Source organism: Drosophila willistoni, assembly GCF_018902025.1.
Source record: "Drosophila willistoni isolate 14030-0811.24 chromosome 2R unlocalized genomic scaffold, UCI_dwil_1.1 Seg167, whole genome shotgun sequence".
NCBI classification, from domain to species: domain Eukaryota; kingdom Metazoa; phylum Arthropoda; class Insecta; order Diptera; family Drosophilidae; genus Drosophila; species Drosophila willistoni.
In genome coordinates, this window is record NW_025814050.1 from 24175845 (window position 1) to 24197976 (window position 22132).

At 36.6% G+C, this 22132-nt stretch overlaps 3 protein-coding genes across 6 annotated transcripts; all 3 read left to right on the forward strand.

Moving 5' to 3' along the window:
- The first annotated feature begins 4566 nt into the window (after positions 1-4566).
- On the forward strand, positions 4567-9261 carry LOC6646575 (WW domain-containing adapter protein with coiled-coil). The gene is made up of 4 exons (XM_002069204.4): positions 4567-5164; positions 5806-5937; positions 5996-8451; positions 8513-9261. The coding sequence occupies exons 1-4, from the start codon at positions 5027-5029 to the stop codon at positions 8763-8765; spliced, it is 2979 nt and encodes a 992-aa protein (XP_002069240.2). The 5' UTR covers positions 4567-5026; the 3' UTR covers positions 8766-9261.
- A 385-nt stretch (positions 9262-9646) lies between these two features.
- LOC6646574 (galectin-4) lies at positions 9647-13833 on the forward strand. Of its 3 annotated transcripts, XM_015177560.3 has the most exons (4): positions 11643-11941; positions 12008-12105; positions 12480-12595; positions 12671-13833. In XM_015177560.3, the coding sequence occupies exons 2-4, from the start codon at positions 12031-12033 to the stop codon at positions 13719-13721; spliced, it is 1242 nt and encodes a 413-aa protein (XP_015033046.1). In that variant the 5' UTR covers positions 11643-11941; positions 12008-12030; the 3' UTR covers positions 13722-13833. The 3 variants fall into 3 exon arrangements, with proteins under 3 accessions (XP_023033901.1, XP_002069239.1, XP_015033046.1); XM_023178133.2 differs by lacking the exons at positions 11643-11941; positions 12008-12105 and adding an exon at positions 9647-9756; XM_002069203.4 differs by lacking the exons at positions 11643-11941; positions 12008-12105 and adding an exon at positions 10249-10638.
- A 935-nt stretch (positions 13834-14768) lies between these two features.
- On the forward strand, positions 14769-17781 carry LOC6646573. Of its 2 annotated transcripts, XR_006954231.1 has the most exons (4): positions 14769-16011; positions 16073-17054; positions 17118-17417; positions 17524-17781. XR_006954231.1 is itself a non-coding variant. In XM_002069202.4 (2 exons), the coding sequence occupies exons 1-2, from the start codon at positions 14838-14840 to the stop codon at positions 16111-16113; spliced, it is 1215 nt and encodes a 404-aa protein (XP_002069238.2). In that variant the 5' UTR covers positions 14769-14837; the 3' UTR covers positions 16114-17094. The 2 variants fall into 2 exon arrangements, 1 of the variants encoding a protein (XP_002069238.2); XM_002069202.4 differs by lacking the exons at positions 17118-17417; positions 17524-17781 and having other exon boundaries at positions 16073-17094.
- Positions 17782-22132: the final 4351 nt, after the last annotated feature.

Genomic DNA, 22132 nt, shown 5'->3' on the forward strand with positions numbered 1-22132 from the left:
TTGACGCGGTCGAAGTTAGCCCCGGCCCTCTGGTTTTGGTCTTTTTAACACTGTCACAATCTCTGAGTGAAGTTAAGAAACAGAGCAACGATGTGGGCTGAAAAAAAATAAATAAACCGGATTCCATTAACACAACTGTAGCAATTTTCAACTACATTATACAACCACAAGCATAGTCGTTTCAAAATTAAGAAGCAAAAGCTTATTACGTACTCCAAGGTCGTTTGCCCAACCTGGAAATCAACTTGGGTAACGGGCCAGTCCCTCTGTAGTAATAAGCAGGATATAAGGTTTGTTCCGCCAATCGAAGAGGAAGTGAATTTTGTTTCAAGATTGCCTAGACGGTAAAACTTCCTTAACAAGCGACAAGGGCAAGCCCCGTGACAATTAATTGGTTAAATTCAACTACATAGAAATACATCAGCAATATATGTATGTACTTGCAAGGCTATAATACGGGCCATTATAGTTTAAATAAAGAGAACACAATGTGGTCAACAATGGCGATGTCAAGCGTGATTTTGATCCGGTTTGCGGAGGCGAATTTGGTTTGCTTTCGCAATGCACACAAAGCACAGTTTTAGAGCTCACACTCTGACTATAACGAATGAGTGATATTTTTATAGAAAGGCTGGCTCCACCCTAACCAGCGCGTTTGTCGGGTCTACATTCTGACTCAAAATATCCCACATAATTGAACGGTATAGCAAAGAGCTCTTTCTTTCATTGTGAGTTTGTGGTTGGTTGTGTTTTAACTGCGCTTGGGTCTGGATTTTGTTAAGCCATTCATTTCATTACTATAACTCGTAACTGTAACAAATTGTAAATCAAATTGCTGAAATGTTTTGTTGCGCTTTGTGTGTGGCAATACCAAACCGCTTTAATTTAACCGGGAGCATTTCGAGGGGTCATGGTGTTTCCCTCTCTATCTCTTTCTTTCGGCCTTTTTATACCATGCAACCTAACTTTCAAGCGTAGAAAGAGCAATTCGTTTGATCTAGATTCTAGAACCCCAAAAACAACACTTTGTTTGCACAAAAAACCAAAACAAACATATAAACCAAATTCCTTTCGAATATGCGATCGTTTAAGCTACTTTACATAATCCTATCTACAAAGCAAGAGCAAGACCAGGCAAACCTCACTCTGTTTCACCACCACCTCCGCGCCACATTTAGAGCGAAATCGTGAAACTAGCTTTAGCAGCCGCGAAAGGCGCCCTCACGTTTCCCAACTCATAACCAAAGTGTCTGGTCGGTCTATAAGCCACGAAACACACACAGCTGGGCATGTATTTGGTGTTGGTCACTTTGTAGTCGATGAAATTTCCTAGCCCAATTTTTCGACAGTCAGTAAATAAATTTAAGAATAAAATAAAGCAAAAGAAAAATTGGGCTCAATACGGTAAACAAATGTTTTAGTTTTACAACTACCCAATTTGACGGATTTATCTTCTATCCATATAGATAAGTTCGGTGGAAATCAAAGTCGTGATAAATATACTCCCGTTTAAGTGGAATGTAAAGCACAAAAAATATCAATCTGAAAGATTTATACATAAAAAAGTATAGTTGTGTTGAACTGATCAATTTTATTGCCAAAAAAATGAATTTGCTAAGGCATATAAAGTACAAGATAAACCCAGCCTTCTTACTACATTTAAACAGCGCAAACCAACTTTGGCATTTATCTATCCTGTTCAATATTTTAATAACTTATTAGTTAGTACAGAAAACATGGGACTGTTGCACAAGGCGAATTGTTCAAGCATTTATTGGAAAACAAGCCCATTGTGTCAAAGGTTTAGATTCTGTAATTATATTAAATTCCACTCAATTGCTTATTGTTTTGTTTATTAAGTTGTGAATCATTAACAATGTTGATTGAGGGAGTTGGCAACTTTTAATGCAACTTAATTATAGAACGACTTTTCAACCACAAACACTATTATAGATTAAGTACAACTGTAATAAAGTCTTAGTCTTAAAAATTTTTTAAATTCGCGAATGCATTATGAAAATTGAGCCTACGAGATTTACAGTCTTATTATTTTCCATAGAGCAATAAAAACGATTTTTCAACAAAAAACACCATTCCGAAATAAAAAACCAAGAATAAAAACCAACTCTGTCAATGTACGTGAAGCCTTAAGTCAAACACAGTTGAGTTTTTTTAGTCGCTTGGATTAGAATGTGTAAGTGATTTTCTTCGACAAACCATTAGCGTACAACTCTTACAGCTGCCAATCACTTTATATTGGAAAAAATGTTAAAACTAAAATAGTGTTAAAACTGAAATATATATGCAGTCACATTGCAAAAAACACATCAGACTTTGGACGTGCCGATGTTTGTAAGCTTCCAAGTCTGTCACACAAGAATTTTTGTTTATTATTTTTATAGAAGCTATATACCTACATACATATATGATGTAGTCACTTGGCCTTTATGAAATTTGAATAAGAATACCTGATAGTCCTTGGTATATGAGCTGTTGAGGATGAGATACAAAATCAAAAAGGTTGCAATACGACAACAAAATAATAATAATAATTATACTGAAATTATTAACTTTTATGACAATTGATTTTGAAAATGGAATTTCGGCCGAATCCGAAAAGCAAGGAGATTTTCACCACTACCGCTTTTCCACGCACTGTTTAAAACAACAAAAGGTAGCATACATTCAACATACTTTCGTTATATCACAATTTGTCTACGTCTGCTTGCGTAAAATCATTATAATTTTGCATACTTTTGGGGTTATATTTATTTATACATATATGTAAAATTATGTTTCAATTATTTTCAGCTTATATTAAATAGATGATAGGAAAATAAATCTTACTCCTTACAGCCAATACAAAATCCAATTGTGAACTTCAAGCTTAAATCAGAATTTAGGTAATTATTAATTGTCTAATACAACTTGTATTGCGCCTTAGATTGCGCATCATCAACTAGCATCAACGGTTTTTTCTTCAAAGTAAAAAAATGCGATAATTTTTAAATTTAATATTTGTTAGTTCCGATTACCTGTTAATGACTTTAAATTTGATCAAGATCGAATGACTATATTATATAGCTTCTATGGAGGGATCGGTCAAAACCAGTGAATGTTACTTTGGTTGCGATTGTCATAAAAATCTATATTTGTTAAATTTGATCAAGATTGCTTCACTATATAGCGGTCATATAAACTTATGATGAAATGGCATACTACATTCGCGGCATTGCTCCAACCTAAGCTTGTAGGCTGTTCTTTTGTGAACTTAAGACTTTTAGACAATGAAAGAGTATAAATGGAACGAGGGTCCGGCTTCGAATCTTAGGCTATTGTATAAAGCTTTCTTCTAAACCGAAGGCCATAGTTGCTAGTCCTTGTACAATATAGTTAGCTTGATAGTTTGCATACATACATATGTATATCGTATACTGATAATATTAATAATACACATTATTAAAAAAAAAAACAAAAATTTTTGGAAGCTTTAAATAGACCTAGCTATGCAAGTAAAAAGATAATCGAGTAACCTAAAAAGTAAATTTTTATTTAAGTTAGTGTAATTTCTAATGTAAATTGAGCTGTCTTTTTTGCATGGTAGCAACTTTATCGTTAAAATATATCTTTACTGTACGACAGAGTTGTGTGGATTTGGCCAGCACGTCTTCTTCTGACATGCAATTTAAAATTTTTGTTATTAGAAAAGGAAACATAGAAAATGTACTTTTTGTGTTGCATCTTTTAGGCACATCAAGATATTCAGCGATTAGGGAATTTCGTTCACATGTACATACATATATATGTATGTATGTACATACATGGTATAAATCCTTCAAAATGTGAGTTGCTGTTGTTATCATTCAATTAACCACCGATGATTACCTGTATAATTGGTAGCATTCGATAATAAAACGGCTTACCAAAACAACTAATGTCCTTATTTTACAAATAAATATTTTGTAGGTATTGTATCTGTATATAGATATGATACTCAAGATATTTAAAATTACTAAACATATGAAATTGAAAAATCATTGCATACTTTTTATTTTCACGATATTTTAAGATGTACATACATACATACATACATATGTATATACAAATCGTTAAACCATTTTAAGTTAAATAAAACAAAATGCTATAGAATATAAAAAATGTGATAAATAATGCGTATAGATGTACATAATATTACAAATCCAAAAAGTACAGATACTTTTGTATGTATCTGTCTATGCCCTGGCAAACTAACACAGCGGCAATCATTTGGGGCCACACGGACAGAAAACTGGCTGGGCGCCATGAAAAGAGAAACAGTCGTTCACACTCACACAAATGCAAAAGCAAAATATCATGAAAAGAATGCGAAGTTGGTGAAAAATAAAATGAGTAAAAAAACACGCACACATTTAAACTGCAAGCAAAGGCACCGCGAGGGAGTATTTGTGCGAGAGAGCACATTTGTTAGTGTTGGTGTGTTCACGCGTGTTGTGTGTTTGTGTATGTGTATGTGTAAGTGTGTGAACGTGGTGAGTGTGTGAATGTAACAACAGCGTTTTTGTTCAGTTTTCTTTGGTTCATTCGTGTAAACGCAAGTGCGGTAAAAATCGCTACGTAAATGTTATGGCAATGCATGAAAATTTGTAATAACAAATGAAAATAATAAATATTTTGTTTAAATTCTATCAAAGAATTTACTACACTTAATCATAACCAAGAAACAGACAACAGAAAACGTTGAAGAAAGCAATAGCTGAGGGTGAGAGAGCAAGAAGAGATCAGCCGCGCGTTCTCTCTCTTTTCGTACTGCATAATTTTTTTCAACCAGTTTGTTATTATTCTCTCTCTTTGAGCTGAGCGCGCGCGACTTTCTCAAAATTGTAATTGTAAAGTTAAAAAAAAAACTTGGTTAAAGTAAAGGAAAAACCATGACAACAACGAAGCGCGTGTGAAGTGAGTGGCTGATAAATGCAATTCTAAAACAATTTTAGCAACAAAAATCTGAAAATAGAAATAACCTCTGGATATGGATGCCCAATTTGAGAATTTGTGCCGCATTTGTGCGGCTAACACAAAAAAAAAGGATGATTCGGTTGTCGAGAGCGTTTTTATTTTCAAAACAGTCGGCCTAAAGGATAAAATATCGCGGCATTTATATTTAAATGTAAGTCAAATGCAACTACATATACAAACGTTAATCTGTTATTATTAAAAGTCTAATATTATCGTAAACAATTACGTAAAGGCCAACGATTTGAAACAGCACCAAAAAGGCGTCAAAGCTTCTAAATATAAAAACGACTTACTAAAGTCACAATTCAGACACAAAGAGCACACAGTATATAATGTGGGTGGCATATGTATATGTATACATATACGTGACACATGTGTAGTAATACGGCAGCCATGTGGGTGGGTGTGCGTGCGACGGTTGAACAAAGTAGGCAAAGAAAAACTTAAAGAAGCGGCAGACGTTAAATCTCCTCCGAAACGACATCGGTTAGACTAACACCTGTCTACCTAAGCAGCAGTATACCTCAAAAAATTTTTTTTAATCAGAAAACTCTGTCGACGGTTTCTACCTAAGTTTTAACAACTTCATATATTTTACTTGACAAATCTAAATAATATAATAAAGAACTCATTTTTTTTTCACACACGATGTAAACACAAAGTGGTTGATATATACAAAACTGTTTTATGATTTAGTTCGCCTAAAAGCGCACTCCAACTTTTGTAATACATTAAGCGTTATGTATATATATTCAGATTATCGGCTAATAACATATGTCCTTAATATTTCAGGTTGCCGAGGATGACCTACTACCAAAAGTGCTTTGTAAATCCTGTTATCGACAAGTGGAGGCTACTGCATCGCTCTCTAACATAGCAAAGCACACGCAGTTAGCTTTTCGCGACTTTCTACTTAGCACAGTGGTAACCAAAATATTAATAATAAATGTACTTGACCAAATAATAATCCATCTACTTCTAGCCGAAAAATGTCCGCGAATCTGGATCATCACAAGTTAATGCAGAGGAAAGCCAGGATGATAGTACCACCAATAGCGAAAATCGTCGTAGTAACGCAGAATATGACGAATATCGTTCGATTTCGCTATCCCGTGGTTTAGAGGCTGGTGTTAATTTGACTGCCACACAGAAGCATGACAATGTTCTCAGTCATAAGGAGCAGCATTCGGTAACTGCACACCAAGTGGGTCAAGGCTCAAGTTCGAAATCTGACAATGTGAGGATCCCGGCACGTCGCGGTAGCGTTTTTGTGGACTCACGCTATGGATCAACTCCAATGTCAATAGCGCAAAGATCGATGCAACAACATCCATCATCTTTGGCGCAACTCCACCCGGAGGTCACCCTTTCAAAAGCACCTAAATCTAGCCCAGAAAAGAAACATTCACCAGCGGGTGTTATTAACTTTATACAAACCCATGGCCGCATCACAGGCAGTGCGGCGCCCTGTATCAGTAGCGGAAATCAGGCTGAAGCTATGCAGACTTTACGACATGAAAGAAATCTCCCATCTACTAGTGGCAATCTATCGAATCTCTCTAATAATGTTTTGCAACAGAAACGACGAAATCTCAAGAATGCCCTGAACAACATTAAGGCAAAACACAGTGGACATGGCCAGGTGTCGCTTTTAAAGTCTTCACAACCGAATTCCAATATTCAACCTTTGGTTACAACAACGGTCGTTCCACACCAATCTTTGTATGGTTGTGAGCCTTCTGTAGAGGAAGCCCTGCCGGAACACATTATCATAGCGGCCCCAAAAAAAAAGAAAGAAGAAACCGAAAAATCCCAAGTTCATCGTGCACCACAAAAGCCTCAAATCGAAAAAACTCCAACAAAACCGTCACAATCATCAGCACCCATTTCCGTAACGGTTGACCTAAGTCCTCCAACGACCAAAACGTCACCCAATGTGCATAGCCTCACAGATGCAATTTCTTTGGGAAATGTGATTCGGGATCCTGATCTATTGAAGCTTATACTGAAAGCGCTTAAATGGCCAGTTTCGTCCGGCAATTGCGAGGAGCAAATGACACGGCTAAAGAGTTCAAAGTTTGCTGTCATTATGTCTGATCGAAACCTTTTGCAGGACACCGATTTGACTCAGCTGCTTGGACCATATTTGGGACCAATGTTGGCAGTGGCTCAGCAACAACAGCAGCAAAAGCAATCAAGTGCGGTTGCTGTCGCTACTGCAAGTCCGTCTAAAACAATAGCAAAAGATACCATCAGTGTATCAGATCTATCTTGTACAATGCCATATAAACTGCCACCGGAGACTTCGCTGCAATTAGTCCCGTCGAGCCCCACAGAGCAAGAGCTGCCACAACAACAGCCATTGCTTACAAAACCAACAACCAAACGGACCCAACGAAAGCCGCGTAGTCGCGAACACATCGCTCGGAATAGCGAAGAGTATGGATCCAATATATCAAATGCGACGCGTGTAGCGAATGAACTACAAAACATCAATGCCATGCTTTTATCTCAATTTGGATCTAATCCGGCCGATGTTTTAAATGAGGCACTCGTGTCCATGCTTAAGCAGCAACAACAAGAAACAACAAAAATTCAAGGTAATACTTCCCGCCGTCGTAGTGCTTCTACGGCAAGCACTGGACCAATTAACTTGGAAGATATTGTCCTGGTTGAGCCACAGCCGGCGCTTGACGTCCTTGAATCCATAACTGTTCAAGGTATGCAGCCTTCGGACAATGTGTTGGTGGAACAGGAGCCCCTAACTGTACCATCCCGTCCCATCATTAAGCGTCGAAAAACGGTAATACAAACATCAAAACAGGTAAAAACAAATGCATTGCAAAAAGATTGCCTACCAACGACGGGTCAAATCCAGACTCGGAATGAACCTTTAATAGGTGAAAGTCTAAGGTCCATTGAAGCGCCAGATATGGCAGAAGAATATAGTCAAACTCTCCATTCTCAAGTTGAGGAACAAGGGGTGGATATATCACAAGCACCAACAAGCACCGTATTAGAGGGCTCGAGTTCTCAATCGGAACAAGAAAGAGATGGTACAGATGGCGAGACACTGGCAACAAGTGGAAATGGTGAAACCAAAGCCAGTCGTAAGTCTGATGTAAAGGCTGCATTGGGGCAAAAACTACTGGAAGCCATAGGCCTCCCACAACAAGGAAAGGATGTGCCACCTGAAACTTCAAGAGACACCTTGCGAAGCGCATTAAAACGTTCGCTTAAGCAAGCCCAGGAACAACAACAACAGCTGAAGCGCGTAAAGCAAGAAGAGCCAGTAAAACAAATGGCCGATTCAACAACCAAACCAAGTCTTGTCGAGTCTGCAGCCGAGGAACATAAAAAAGCCATAGCCGAGCGTGAGCTGGCGCTTTTGAAACGCAAGTCGAAAGTACCAGAGCCAAATAAAATATCTGTAAAAGAGTGAGTTTACCCATTGTGATCATGCATCGAGTATATATTAATTGCAATATTATCATTTCAGCGAAAAAACCGAGCGTGCAGATGTCAGTTCTTCGTCTTCGCGTAATCGTCGAAACCGCAAAACTAAAGGCGATACCAACGAGGAAGACTCAGGTGCTGAGGATAAAAAATCAAGTGATCGTTGGGATGAGGACGATGACTTGCCATTAAAAGCAGATGGAGAGAAGTTAAATCGACCAACTAGGACAAGCAAAACCATGTCAAAGTATTATAAGGGGCCTGCAATGACGACCCGGTCAACTAGGCAGCGCTGAGAATGACACAGAACTGAATTTGCGTTCATACTTTTCTGTCATATCAAATCTATAAGAAAAAATTTCCAATTAGTTTATTAGTTAAAAGAAAAACCACAAAAAAAAAAGTAAAATGGATGTACTTAGAGGCACTATTGAGCACTTTAAAGTATCAACTTCAATGGATTCGGTTTGTTCATAAATAGTGAAACTATTCTTATGAGCAGTAGAATTCAATATTAATTTTGGTTATTGCTATGATAAGTGCTGTATTGTTTGACAAAATTTGTAAATGTTAACTTGAAAAATTAATTTTCATAAGTTTAGAATTATTTTGAAATATGAGACATTGTTACATACGTTGATTATAAGACAATCTAATAATCCACATATTGAACGCATTTGTATAATGAAACCATTTTAAAAATATGCAACAAATTTATTTTTATAGCAATATACTTGAAACCATATGCTTAAGAACAATTCGTTGCATGTAATATAATAATATATTTCCTTACCATATACAAAATAAAAATGCAACTATAAATTTGTTCAACATTTCATAAGACAAAAGTCTTACCAATCCACAAAATCAGCCCCACCCAAATAGAAATTCTGACTCAGTCATTAAATAAAATGAACAAGGTTTCTGGCAAACAATTTTTAAAGCGAAACATCAGTTGAAAAGTGTTTGCGAAGACTGACGGTTGGAACGAGCATACTTCCATGTATTTTTAGCTCGAAATTATCTCTCGAATGATGAATATACCGTCGATTTGTCTTTGTGTAGACAGAAATGAGTTTTTGCGTGATTTTTTGTTTTTTGAATAGTTTTATCTAACAATAAGTATAAAAAAAAGAACAACTAGCATTACCTGATATCAGTGCTGATAAAATTTTGGTGCATTGTACCTTATGTGTGGAGCTAAAAACAATGCGTTGCTGTTGTGGAAAAGGAACCGGAGAATCTGGTCCAGAGGAGGAACATCGGCTACATATTGTCACGGATAATGTAAGTGAAAACAAAGTAGAAAAAGTAGTAAACCCATACTCAATTTTTCAATTCTTACAAAGTGCAATGAATTCCCTATCTATTAATTAACATACATATGTAGACATATACCTACATACATACATAGATATGAGTAAGCATACGTTAGCCGACAAAAGCTTAGTACTGTTCACTTTTTTTTAGAATAACCAGGTATAGAGTGTGTCATCAGTAGTTTAACTTCAGGCTCTTTGCGTGTGGGGTATATTTTGTACCTATCGTCAAACTTAAATACATATGTTTTGAAAGACAAGCGTATTTACATAATTGTCAGCAAGTTTGTTCAGCGAGAGTATTTGGCAAATCATCCCGCGTGCTGAATCCAAATACGCCTACATATAAAACAGAAAAAGAGAAAACGACAGAGAGTGAAAGAGATCTCAAGTTCTCCCCCATTACTTAGTATCGGCATCGTGAGAAGAGAAACGCTTCTGTCATTTAGCTAACCCGTTTGGGGCTCTCGTTAGTATGACGGCAATAACCCTCTTGGTTTGCTACTCTATTCGCGAGTTTTTAGATTTGTCGGATGCATTTGTGCGGAACGCGTTCAACTTAAAACGCAGTTTAAGATACTACAGGAACAAACGTCGACTGCAGCTGTTCGCATTTCATTGCAGGAATCACTGGTTGCGTCAGTCTATCGACGGTCAAGCTGACGGCATGCAACGTAACCTAGACATCGATTTTGCCGCCGTTGAGGCCCACCCGGAGTCCTTCCAAGCAATTGATGATTTCAATAAGCGCAGTAGTCAATTACATGCTAAATTTATAGATGCCGAACGCCAGCAACTCGGTAAAATAAATAACTGGGACATCGAAGAGATTGACGGAACTAAATTTAATGTACGTAACTGCCATTAACACTACAAAATAGAACATAAGTACAGGGGCCTATTGTGATTTACACAAAATGCATACTGTTTTATCAATTATACATATGATTCAACTACATATACATATGTGTGTGTGGGTGAAATTGTTCACGTTAAGTGTGCTTTGTTTTTACACTCTCTCGTTCTATGCTCGAAAGCTTTCATCAGCTGTTTGTCAAGTGGTGGCCTAAAAGAAACTTTCAACTCGTCAAAACAAAAATATCGATTTTGTTTAGCTTGTTAAGAGTTTGACAATTAATTCTACTTTGAAAAATAGGATTAAAGAAGCTTCTGTATCCTGTTCAACATAAATTTTTATATATGTACATACTATGTATATTTATCGGCCACTTGTCTTTTATTGATTACGTGTGTACCTATATCTAAATCCAGTGTTGGATTTACTCTTAGGCGGCCTAATATCGGCGGCGGTAATATCCAAAAAAAAATCCAGGTTTGGAAAACGTAAGAACTTTAATTTGATAGACATATTACCTTATCTTTAGTTTCAGATGAAAAAATCTAATAGATTTCGGCAGCACAAGAAAGTCAACAGGTTGTTTGTATCATAGGAAAATCTTGGCCTGCGAAATAGGTTATGCAATAAGCTCGTATTCACTGATTTCAACAAATTTATAACCATTTGTATGCCTTGTGGTTTAAAACTCTCTATAAAGAATTTTTATGACAAAAGTTTCTTTTTGTCCTCGGTAGATTTCTATACCTATGTATGTAATAAAAAAAGTTTAAATTTTGATATGAATATGATTAGTTAGCTGTCACATCCTGCGTATACGTTATTTTTGACAACTTATGCTTATTTTGAGATACGAAATTGGGGCCGGTATTGCTAAATTTCCATGGGCGGCTTTGAAAGTAAGTCCGCTACTGCGTATATCTACAGTGCCACAATATAAGCAAAAGCTTTTCAGCTTTGTCACATCGTTATTATTGTTAGTCTCTCTGCATCAGTCATTCGCGAAATATAAAAGAAAATAAGCACGCAAATAAAAACAACAGTACATCCGTAGCTTAAGGAAAATCAGGAACAACAATATCTATAGATATTAAATATACGTAGAAATAATTTAAAGCAAGTCCAAACGTTTTTTAAAGCTGATCTGTGATAAACAGTGAGAAGTAGATACGCCTATTCTAAATACACTAAAAATGTATATTGTACATGTTTCAAAGTCTTGAGATTTAATGGGCTTTTATTTTTGCTCCCACAACACGTAATAAACAATATATTAAGAGTTTTGCCAACAATTTGTGTATGTTTGTATGTTGCAAGTATTTGAAATGCACTGTGATTGTTTGAATACCCTTCACACTTCTAGAATTGCTTCCCAAGCCAAATAAAATGTGTTTCAAGGTTTTGGGTAGCAATCTGTGCTGCTGCTGTTGTCATCAGACAAAGAAGGGCGGATTGAATGAGGTAAGCAATTCAGGCTCAGAATTAACTTCCAGTTATTGATTTTTTAAACACAGAGCGGTCTCTAGCCTTTTGGACTAAAAGACCGATACAAATTGTAATAATTTCTTACTTTTGTGGAACTTTAAAAAGTATTAAGTTTTAAGGCTATTAAGGGATTTATTTTCCTATTTGGTGAACCGTAGTTTTTTAAATAAATCATCACGATTCCGGAAGCAATAAAACAATTTTAAAAAGCGCCAGCTACCCAAAAAGGTGTGTACAATGTACATGCATACATCATCCAAGTGAGGAAGTGAATAGACAGTTGATGTGTAAAAATTACAAAATATTGATGTTATTTTTCAACGAGTTGAAATTACTTTTTTCCATTTCAGGCGTCTTTTTACGAATATACAGATCCATTGCCTAAGTACTGTAACAATGAAATTGGAAGGTTAGAAGAAGGTGTAAGTTTTACATTTACTGGTAAAATGCCTATTAATTGCGAGAGGTAAGCGATCAAAATTTGCATACATTTATAAGCAAAGTCCAATCTTAAATCAATAATTTTTTTCATGTATTACAGATTCTCTATAAACTTTGTTCTTGATAATGAAACAAAGGATATTGCTTTGCACATTAATCCACGCTTACCTCAAAACTACATTGTTCGTAACACAAAACTTCATGAAATATGGGGGCCTGAAGAAGTGTCCTCAGCACTTCCTTTTTTGTTAAACCGAGGCGAAAGATTTTCCATACAAGTTCTTGTTACTTATGCTTGCTATATGATCTCAGTAAATGGTCATCACTTTGCAGAGTACGGCCATCGAATACCCTATAATGAAGTAAAAATGGTCGAGGTCAAAGGTGACGTTGAAGAAGTCGAAATGCTGCGCACCATAGTTCAAAGCTATCCGGAACGATTGCCAGAATCAAAGGCTAGAAAAATAGAAATCCACTTAAATGAAGATGGATCTGATGAAATCGATGCCAGTGCCGAGGAGGAGATGATTAACATACCCGTGGAATGGTGTCTTATAAACGCGCCGACCAAACAGATTGATCCGATTTCCCCAAAAAGTGCACAAAGCTTACTGTCCTTACAATCAAGCAAGAATGACGGCCTTACATTGCCTTATTATGGAGCTCTGCCACCGGAATCATTAGCAGAGGGTAGATGCCTAAAAATTGAAGGTCGTGTCCGCCTACTGCCACATTCGTTTTACATAAATTTGCAACACGGCCAGAACATTTGGCCACATCCCACAATTGCATTCCATTTAAATCCACGATTCTCCCAGGCGAGCAGTGGTCCAATGGGAAAAGCTGTTGTCTGCCGAAATTCCTGGTCAGCTGGTAGTTGGGGTGTTGAAGAGCGGTCTGAGCTTGATACAAATTTCCGACCAGGTCGTACATTTAGCTTGGTTATTGTTTGCACAAAGGATTCATTTGAAGTGTATGTGAACAAGAAGTTTATAACGGAATTCAAATATAAAATGGCCTCGACCTTGGTGGACACAATATATATACAAGGAGACATAAAGCTATGGAATGTAACTCTCGAACAAAATGCGATGATTAGGGGTAAAAATGTTCGCATCTACCATAATCCTACGTACACGGAGGAATATTAGCATTAGTTTTCTGATTAAAGCTTGTTGCTGGCTTATAGCCAGCACAAAAAGGGGTTTTTGACCCGTGCCTTTTGTATTTGGCGACAATAAAAATGTTATTTTCGTTTTTCAATACAGATGTTTAATTTTTATATTATTAGACCCTTGCAAAAAGTGTATAAAAATTTTGGTCAGAAGTGTGCATGGAAGAAAGCATGTATGAAAGCATGACTATTTAAAGTATTTGTATTCTATATATATTCTTGTGCGATTATAATAACAATTAATATTTGTCAGTTTAATATAGCTGTTAATCACTATCCCAAATTTCAAGATCTGATTACTATCATATAAGTAGCTCTCTTAGAAACGATCGGTCAAAGAATAATACATACAAATATGTTTTCTCTAATGCGAGGTAATTAACTTAAACTAGGTAATTGACTTAAATGTTAATCAAATTGGGATAACTATAAAGCTGTCATGTAACCTTACAGTAAAATGCGCATATATGCGCCATGTTTCTTCCGCCCGAGTTTGTACCTAAGCCGTTCTTTTGCAGACTTTCAAGTTTTTTAGATAAAATGTGTTTCCGTTTTGACGCCAGTAGGTAACGACAGAATAACAGAAAAAGTTGCAAGGGTATACAAACTTCGGCATGACCGAAATTATCTCCGTCTATTTATTGTAGATACCAGGAAAACGTAATGTAGATATGAATTCTCAGAGGTGCATTTAACATTCTGTTAGCTGGCGCGCTTGCCGGTGAAATTTAAAATAAAGAAATGTTAAAAGTAGATTATTAATATTATTATTTAGTTTAGCTTGCAGATGTGAACTATCAACCCAGATATTTTTTAGAATGACTAGCCGCTTTGGTCATTGGCTTATGTTAAAGGTAAACGGCATAACTTAGACAAAAGAAAATTTTATTTTTCATTCCCAATTTTGATTATGATTAATTGCACACATAAATACAATACTGAATTAATATACCGAATAAAAGTTGTAGGTTGTGTGTATGTTGTATAAGATCAAAATGCTTTCCTATGCCTGTAACTGTAATTTTGAGAAAATTTATTTTCGTTTTTTTTTTCATTTTGTTTTTTGTTTTTGAATTTATTAATATGAACAAGGATGTATATGAACATTTTTCCCGGGGCTCGGACTATAGCTCTGAGACGTGATCTGGACGCCATGTCAGTTTTCTATGAAGAACGAAGTGCTGCCAACAGACGTAAACACTTTAAACTAATGGAGGCACCAATGCCAGGTTTGAGCTTTTTTTTTCATGGACTTATACTAAGCGCATGCGAACACTTTGCTATTGACTTTATCACAAGAAAATATGAACTAAGCCATAACAGTGCTGGTAATGGGAATGGGGATGGAGATGTGCTGTTGCAAATCGCCGGGCGTCTACCTCAAAATTATATAGTTCGAAATTCTCGACTAATGGGTAAATGGGGAATCGAGGAGAATTCGTCAAACCTTTTTTTCCAATTAGTGCGGGGCAAGTCCTTTTGGATGCAGGTCCTTCTTACAGAGGAATCGTTTTACATATCAGTAAACGGATTTCATTTTGTGGAGTACCACCATCGATTACCTTACAGGTGGTTGGTGGGCATAGATGTTCATGGAGATGTGTCAGATGTTGTGGTTAACAATTTTTACGTAAACGAGTATCCCATTCTCCTATCTGAAACATTAGCGCGTCCATTAGCCTGTGTGTATAACTCACCCGTAATTCAATGGGTCGAAGACGGACGTTTTCTGCCGCGTGAATGGCTACGCGTAGATGATGCTATAGCCACGATGAAAAAACTGCACAAAATACATCGATCTCAGATAACGCTTCCATTTTACGGAAGAATACCCGAAATTGAGAAGCTTACTGAAGGACGGGCGATCCGCATTGAAGGCAGAGTACGATTAATGCCCCAGAGTTTTAGCGTGACCCTGCAGCGGGGTCAAGAAGTATGGCCCCAGCCTACAGCATCGTTTTTCTTCAGTCCTAGCTTCCTACGTAACTGCCGTGATAAACTAGGAAAAGCTATTATAACCAGAAGTGCTTTTTTGAATGGGTGTTGGGTGAATCGCGAAGTAACTCGTATGCATACAAATTTGAGACCTGGAAGTGCTTTCGTCATTATCATTGCATGTCGTCAAAGTTACTACGAAGTATTTGTAAATAGTGAAAAACTTTTAAAGTTCAAGCATCAAATGAATCCAGACATCGTTGATATTGTAAATATTCGTGGAGATATTAGGCTCTGGGAAGTTGTGATCGAAAGTTTTGCACAAAGTACAGGTAAGCATTCTAGTGGCATTGTTAACGAGCGCGGACTTTTATTCCATTCCTTATGTTGCAGCTCGGTTGGCTATTGGCCGTGCACTGGCCAACTTGCGGTAAATGTATCAATATGAACAATTATTATTTGCACTCAACGGCGGCCTGTCAAAATTCATGTAGAACAAATTTATGGAAAACCTTGATATACCGCATGCACTGAAAACAACGTCAATAAAGTGGAATATGCTGCATGATTCAAAGTCGTTGTTTTCTCTGAGTGTATGTTCATGGACTATATATATGTTTAAAACGACTGCAAGAACGCCTGCCACGTACGTTTTAAGTAGATTTATGATTTCATCTTTGCCCAACATAGGATTCTGCAATTAAAATAGCGCAGCCTCATAGGGTATGATCTGTGTGCTCTTCCACGGCGCTTCAACTCATAAATGTCAATGCGCTCTTGCTGTCAACTTCAACTGGGCAACTGCCATATGCAGCATCGACATACCAGATACAGCCCCAGACCCAGACTCGACCCAATCGATCGTCAGAAGTGGTCCTCTGAAATTGATTATTAAAAATGATAATCGATTAAGGACGCAGCTCTCCAGCGGGCCCAGCAGGCTGACGTTTATGTCTACATATGTTTAGCAAGACAGTTGACATTGTTTTTGGAATGGCCTATACAAAAAAGTTAAATAAATAAAAATGCAGCGGCAGTGTCAGCGAAATGGCAATGCCGAAAACGTTCAAGTGGACGTCAAATATTTCCCAAGGCTTGCAAAAGGAAGTCGAAGACAAGACTGCCAAAGAGCAAAAAAAATATTATTTATGTTCCAAGCTCGGACGTGCTACGCATGCCTCGGTCCATTTTTACTAATGAAGTGGATCATTGATTGCCTGCTTCGGTTTTCATTGTGCAATCTACATTCCTATAGATAACTAAATCTATATCCTCTGTATTTCTAAGCGATACATAGTCAATCCTTTGAAGCCGTAATGTTAATTAGATACAAATATATCTATGTATTAAAGAAAGTTTACTTAACTACCTCGATGTATGTATGTAACACGTAAATAAACTTATCTCGATATACCTAACCGAACCATTTACCATGAAGTCATCCAACACTGGACAACTGCGTGCAAAAATGCTGATCAGGACATGTCTGCGATGGCTCTACTGGTTAACTGACTGCACCCATTTGCAGTAATTAATCAAATTCGAAATTAATTATGCGCACATGGGAGGCAGCAGCAGTGATTGGCCTCAAATTCACTCGCGTTGGCAGCGTTGCAATTAAAATGTCGTCGCACCCGAAAAAAAATTCAATTCCACAGTTTATGTCGGATCCCTAACATCACAAATGCCTGCTCCAGCTGATGTCGTCGCTGTCTTATACGTCTCATAATTAACTCAGGTACTGGTATCAATTCGCGAGGTATTGGGACAGCTACTGAATGATGATGCTGCCCCTGTTTTTGTAGTTTCGAACTGTTATTAATTATTGATTTCATATTTTACAGGTGCTCGTGCTGCGACTGCATTATTTTGTCTTTGGGGCGCCTCTTTTTTATCCTTATTCGCATTATTTTACACATATCTCGGCCAGTGGTGCAATTTGTCAGGACTGATTATGTCATTAACTTGAGTAGAGCTTGATTTTTCTAGATAACCTTTTAGCAAAACCATAGCAGTTGGATGGCAATATTTTCTGATAATTTTACCACTTATTAGAATTGTATTGTAAAATTTGCATTAAAAAGCCAATTACAGGCATATTAAAGGTTTGCAATTTCAACCTGCAATTGGAATGACCTGTACTTAAATTGAAGAAAAAAGGCTCCGATTATGAACAAGTAAAGTGCAAAATGGTAACAAATGCATTCGCACCAACGTACAACAGCCTCCGCCTTGAATGTCGCAGATTAGCCATCACATCGGTCCAATCGGCAAAGGCAGGGCTTATCAATATTCCAACTGTGTGCAATGAACACGGTCCAATCGGCAATCAATGCCACAGGTTTGCGGCACCAAGCACCAAGTCCAAATTAAACCCCAATTGAGGCAGAAGCAAAGCAATTGCAATTTTTTGAAATGGTCAACGGAATGCAACCCGTTTTGTGGCTTGTCGCCCGAATTACAAACCGTCACCGTCTCCAAAAACAAGTTAACGAAATATTCTAAAGCTATAATGGCGTATATAACAATGTTTACATACAATATGTAGGTGTATATACAACTACAATACACATATGTTCATGTATTTATATGTGAGTATCAACTACATAGTGGCAAAAACTGACAGAATCAATCACTCGTTATCCACTGTACGTTGTACACGGTACATGTGTTAATCCAATGAATTCGGGATCCTCGAGTGGCGGCTGAGACAAAACCAGCATTGTCACAAACAATTACGCTCTTATAAAGTGGCAATACTCTTTAGTATGCATTGTATACATACAATGCAAGGACGTATTATAGGTGCTACATTTTGTTTTTTCAATCAAATTAAATACAAATCGAAACATAGGTTTAGATATATGAAATAGTCGATCGAATTCCTCCACTACAAACATGAGAGCACTCGACCATGTATAAGGCTGCCAACCCGAAATTCGACAATATCGGATGCGGCTTCTGTGAAGACTTGCAAACTGATCCTGCACCACTTAAACAATCGTATGTATACGTATGTATGCGTGTATGTTCGTGTGCAAATATGGGTGCATGGGCTTGCTGGACCTAACTAAGGGAGAAGTTAGCCAATGGTACGCCAACCAAATACAAGCTTTCGGTTTCTCAGAATATCGCCCAAGATCAATCTTACACCCGTCTGATTGCATATTTTTATATGGTAGTTGGGCACATCGTTCGTCTGCATCCTTTTTCGGTGTAGTCGTCGCCAGTCGTCAGCCGTCGGCGTCTCTGTCGTTCTTTTTTCTTTTGTTTTATAGTCAGTTTTTAACATTTTTTTTTTATACTTATATTTGGTACCCGATACAGCGCAAATATTTCAATAATTTCATTGCGACCACGTTGCTTGCCTGAATCTGGCTCTGTCCCTTGTTTGTGTTAGGTTTGACTGCTCTCAATTTGGACTTTACTGCGCTCTAGTTAAACTTGTGTCGACTGCTTTTCCTGAATACTGTCTCAAATAGTCAATGGTAATTAAAATGGATTGGTAAAACAGTTATTGTTCAAATTTACAAATTTAGAAAAATAAAAAAAGAATAAGGAAGACCCTACAACTATCTAGGGGAATTATCTGAAAATGCGTGGATTGACTTTTAATCCATTAGCTTTGCCAGGTGTTGTATTTGCACACACAAACCTCCGTCTAGCCGCATGAGTTTGCAAAATTAAAATTCGACTCGACGGCAACATGATTGTTGATCGTTGCTGATAAATGGCGCCATATGCCACCAGACATTTTCATCGTCTTAAATAGAAGCTTTTTAATAGTCAATAATAGTCTTATTATAGGTCTTCTGTATATTAACTAATTTAAAGACAACATAATGAAATTAAAATAAATTGAAGCCCATAAAATATCAACAAGAGTATTGAAGAAACTAAATAACCTTTAGTTAAGATATATTGTTTATAATTCTATGATTTATATATTCCGTATTTTACTAACTGTCCAATGACTCTTTGCAAATACAAATATAAGATAATAAACAAATTTGTTATTCATATTGTAGAACTGCATATTTTTTTACTTAATGTACATTCATTTTCTGATGTATTTTAGATTTAGGTATAAACTTTCAACTTAGCGTGATTCCATTCTATAAAATCAATCTGTGGGTATCTGTCGAAGCTGTGTTCAAGCTTGCTACCCAAAAATTAGTTTAAAATACTCTCACGCACTGAACCCTTCTGTTGGGAGTAAATAATTTTGGGGGCGTAAACATTTTAAATAAATTTGGAAAGGAAAAAAAATGGCCTTGCGACGAAGAAGTTAATTCAGATGTGATCATTAAATTCCAAATTCCTAATTTTTTGAGGAATCCGAGTCAACTTTGGAATCCAACGTGATTATTTTGTATATATCCAGTGTAAAAACGTGGATAATAGATTTAATTTACGGGTTATTAGTACATACATGGCAGCTTATTAAGATATGGAATTAATATACAATTGTTAAATATTTAACGACGTGTTAGATAGATAAAATTCAAATGACAAATTTCTAAAAATCAATAAATTTAACTTCAAGCGCCGTTTCGATCTCATTTTGCAAATATTAAAGGAAAGCAATGAAAATAAAGTGTCACGAAATGATTTCGATTGCAATCGAAAACAATGGGCGTCATCTATATATAGACTTGCGATTTTAATAAGTGATTGATACTAGTAAATTTTTGGTTAATTATCAGATTGATCCAGTCAGAAACACTTGTGTTAATTCGAAAACGCTTGGCTGATGAACAGATCACGTTCGCCGCTTGTTTTTCGACATGTGATACCAAGCTGATGGCATCTATTTTGATGTGACTTGCTATGACTTGTTTTCCACCCCCGCCTAATGTCCAATAGCAGTCGACACACGCGCAAGTGTGCCTGTGGCCCGAAATATCGTTTGGTAGAGTCACCTGTACCAGGTGCGACAATATTTGAAATAGACGTCTGCTGTTATTTCAACTTAATTTCAAACAGCATGTACAATTGGCTGCGTTGGATATATTTTTAGACACCTTTTGAATCAACATTTGTACAATAATTTCTCGGCTTGCTACTACTAAATCAACATCTTCTTGATAACATGTGATCTTGCTTGTCATGCGATGTTTGGCTTTTATGCCTAGTATACAGTAAAGGAAAAACGATATATCTGAAATTTTACTTATATCTGGTTCATATCCAAACTTGGCAGGTTCCAATTGTTTCCACAATCAGTCAAACGCCCAGTTTTGTGCCCTTTGCTTGATTAAAGTTATTGATCTCGGCACAAGCCAAGCATTGCAAGAATGGGCCTTTAAGTTAAAGAAAGATTTTAATATGACAATAAATCTTGTTAATATCAATGAGCTGCGTTTGCAATTGCAACATTCTTCCTCGACCATTTGCTATGGTTTTCGTTCCATTTCGCGCGTTACCGGAATACAAAATTTGTTTGTTTTGTTCCATTTTAAATACGGCTACGAAATTCATATCATTATTTTTTGATGACATTTTGATGATTACATAAAATATTTTACTTTGAGACTGATTTTTGAGCTTACACCCAAGTCATTGCCAATGTCAGTCGAAGTAAATATCTCCTGAATTCTTTAAGCTGCATAGGTGTGGTCGAGGAACGCCAACTTTGCCTCGTCCATTGACTGTTGCGCATACGCATTTAACCATATATCGACCCAGACGTTGACAATCCACTAAATATATCGAATCATCACAACTGTGACGCCATATGGCTAACGAACGGGCACTAGTACCAGTCAATGAACTCGCGTATTGCACACATAGCAAAAATAATTTTTTTACTGTATTATAGGTAAACTTACTTAAAAACACTTCGGTAGATAATTAATGGATATATATTGTTGCATGTTTTGAATTGAGATTCAGAAATTATCATTATTAGTCGTAATCATTGACTCAATTGAAATGAAAATAGAATAAAACTTGTCTTGCCACTTACACTAAAAACAATGATCAATTTACTACGTATTGGCCATGTGGTGTAGCCGCAATATAGTGGCCTAATTACATCAGCTAAATGCAAAGTTTCTAACTCAATGCTTAGCTTAAATGAAACTAAAAGTTGACATTCGTAACATTTTTTATGTAAAACCAAAGTGATTCAATTAAAAGAAATTGGTTGCGATCAGGTGGACAAAATATTTACCCCAAGATGCTTTTAGTTTTAAAATCTATTTATGTTAGAACGCTCTGTAAATAGAGAAATTATTTAAAATGAGGGTGTAACGAAAATAATACATCATTATTAGATTAAAAAAATTACAATTGAAACTTACCCTTTAAAATTCGTTTTCAATAAGAACAGTTCTTTGAGCAATTGCTTACCTGACTTTTTCTAGGTTTTTTGATTTTTTGTTTCTTCTTGATTGAAAATTGCAACTCATCCATCGTTCATCATATGACCGATAACCTATCCGTAATATT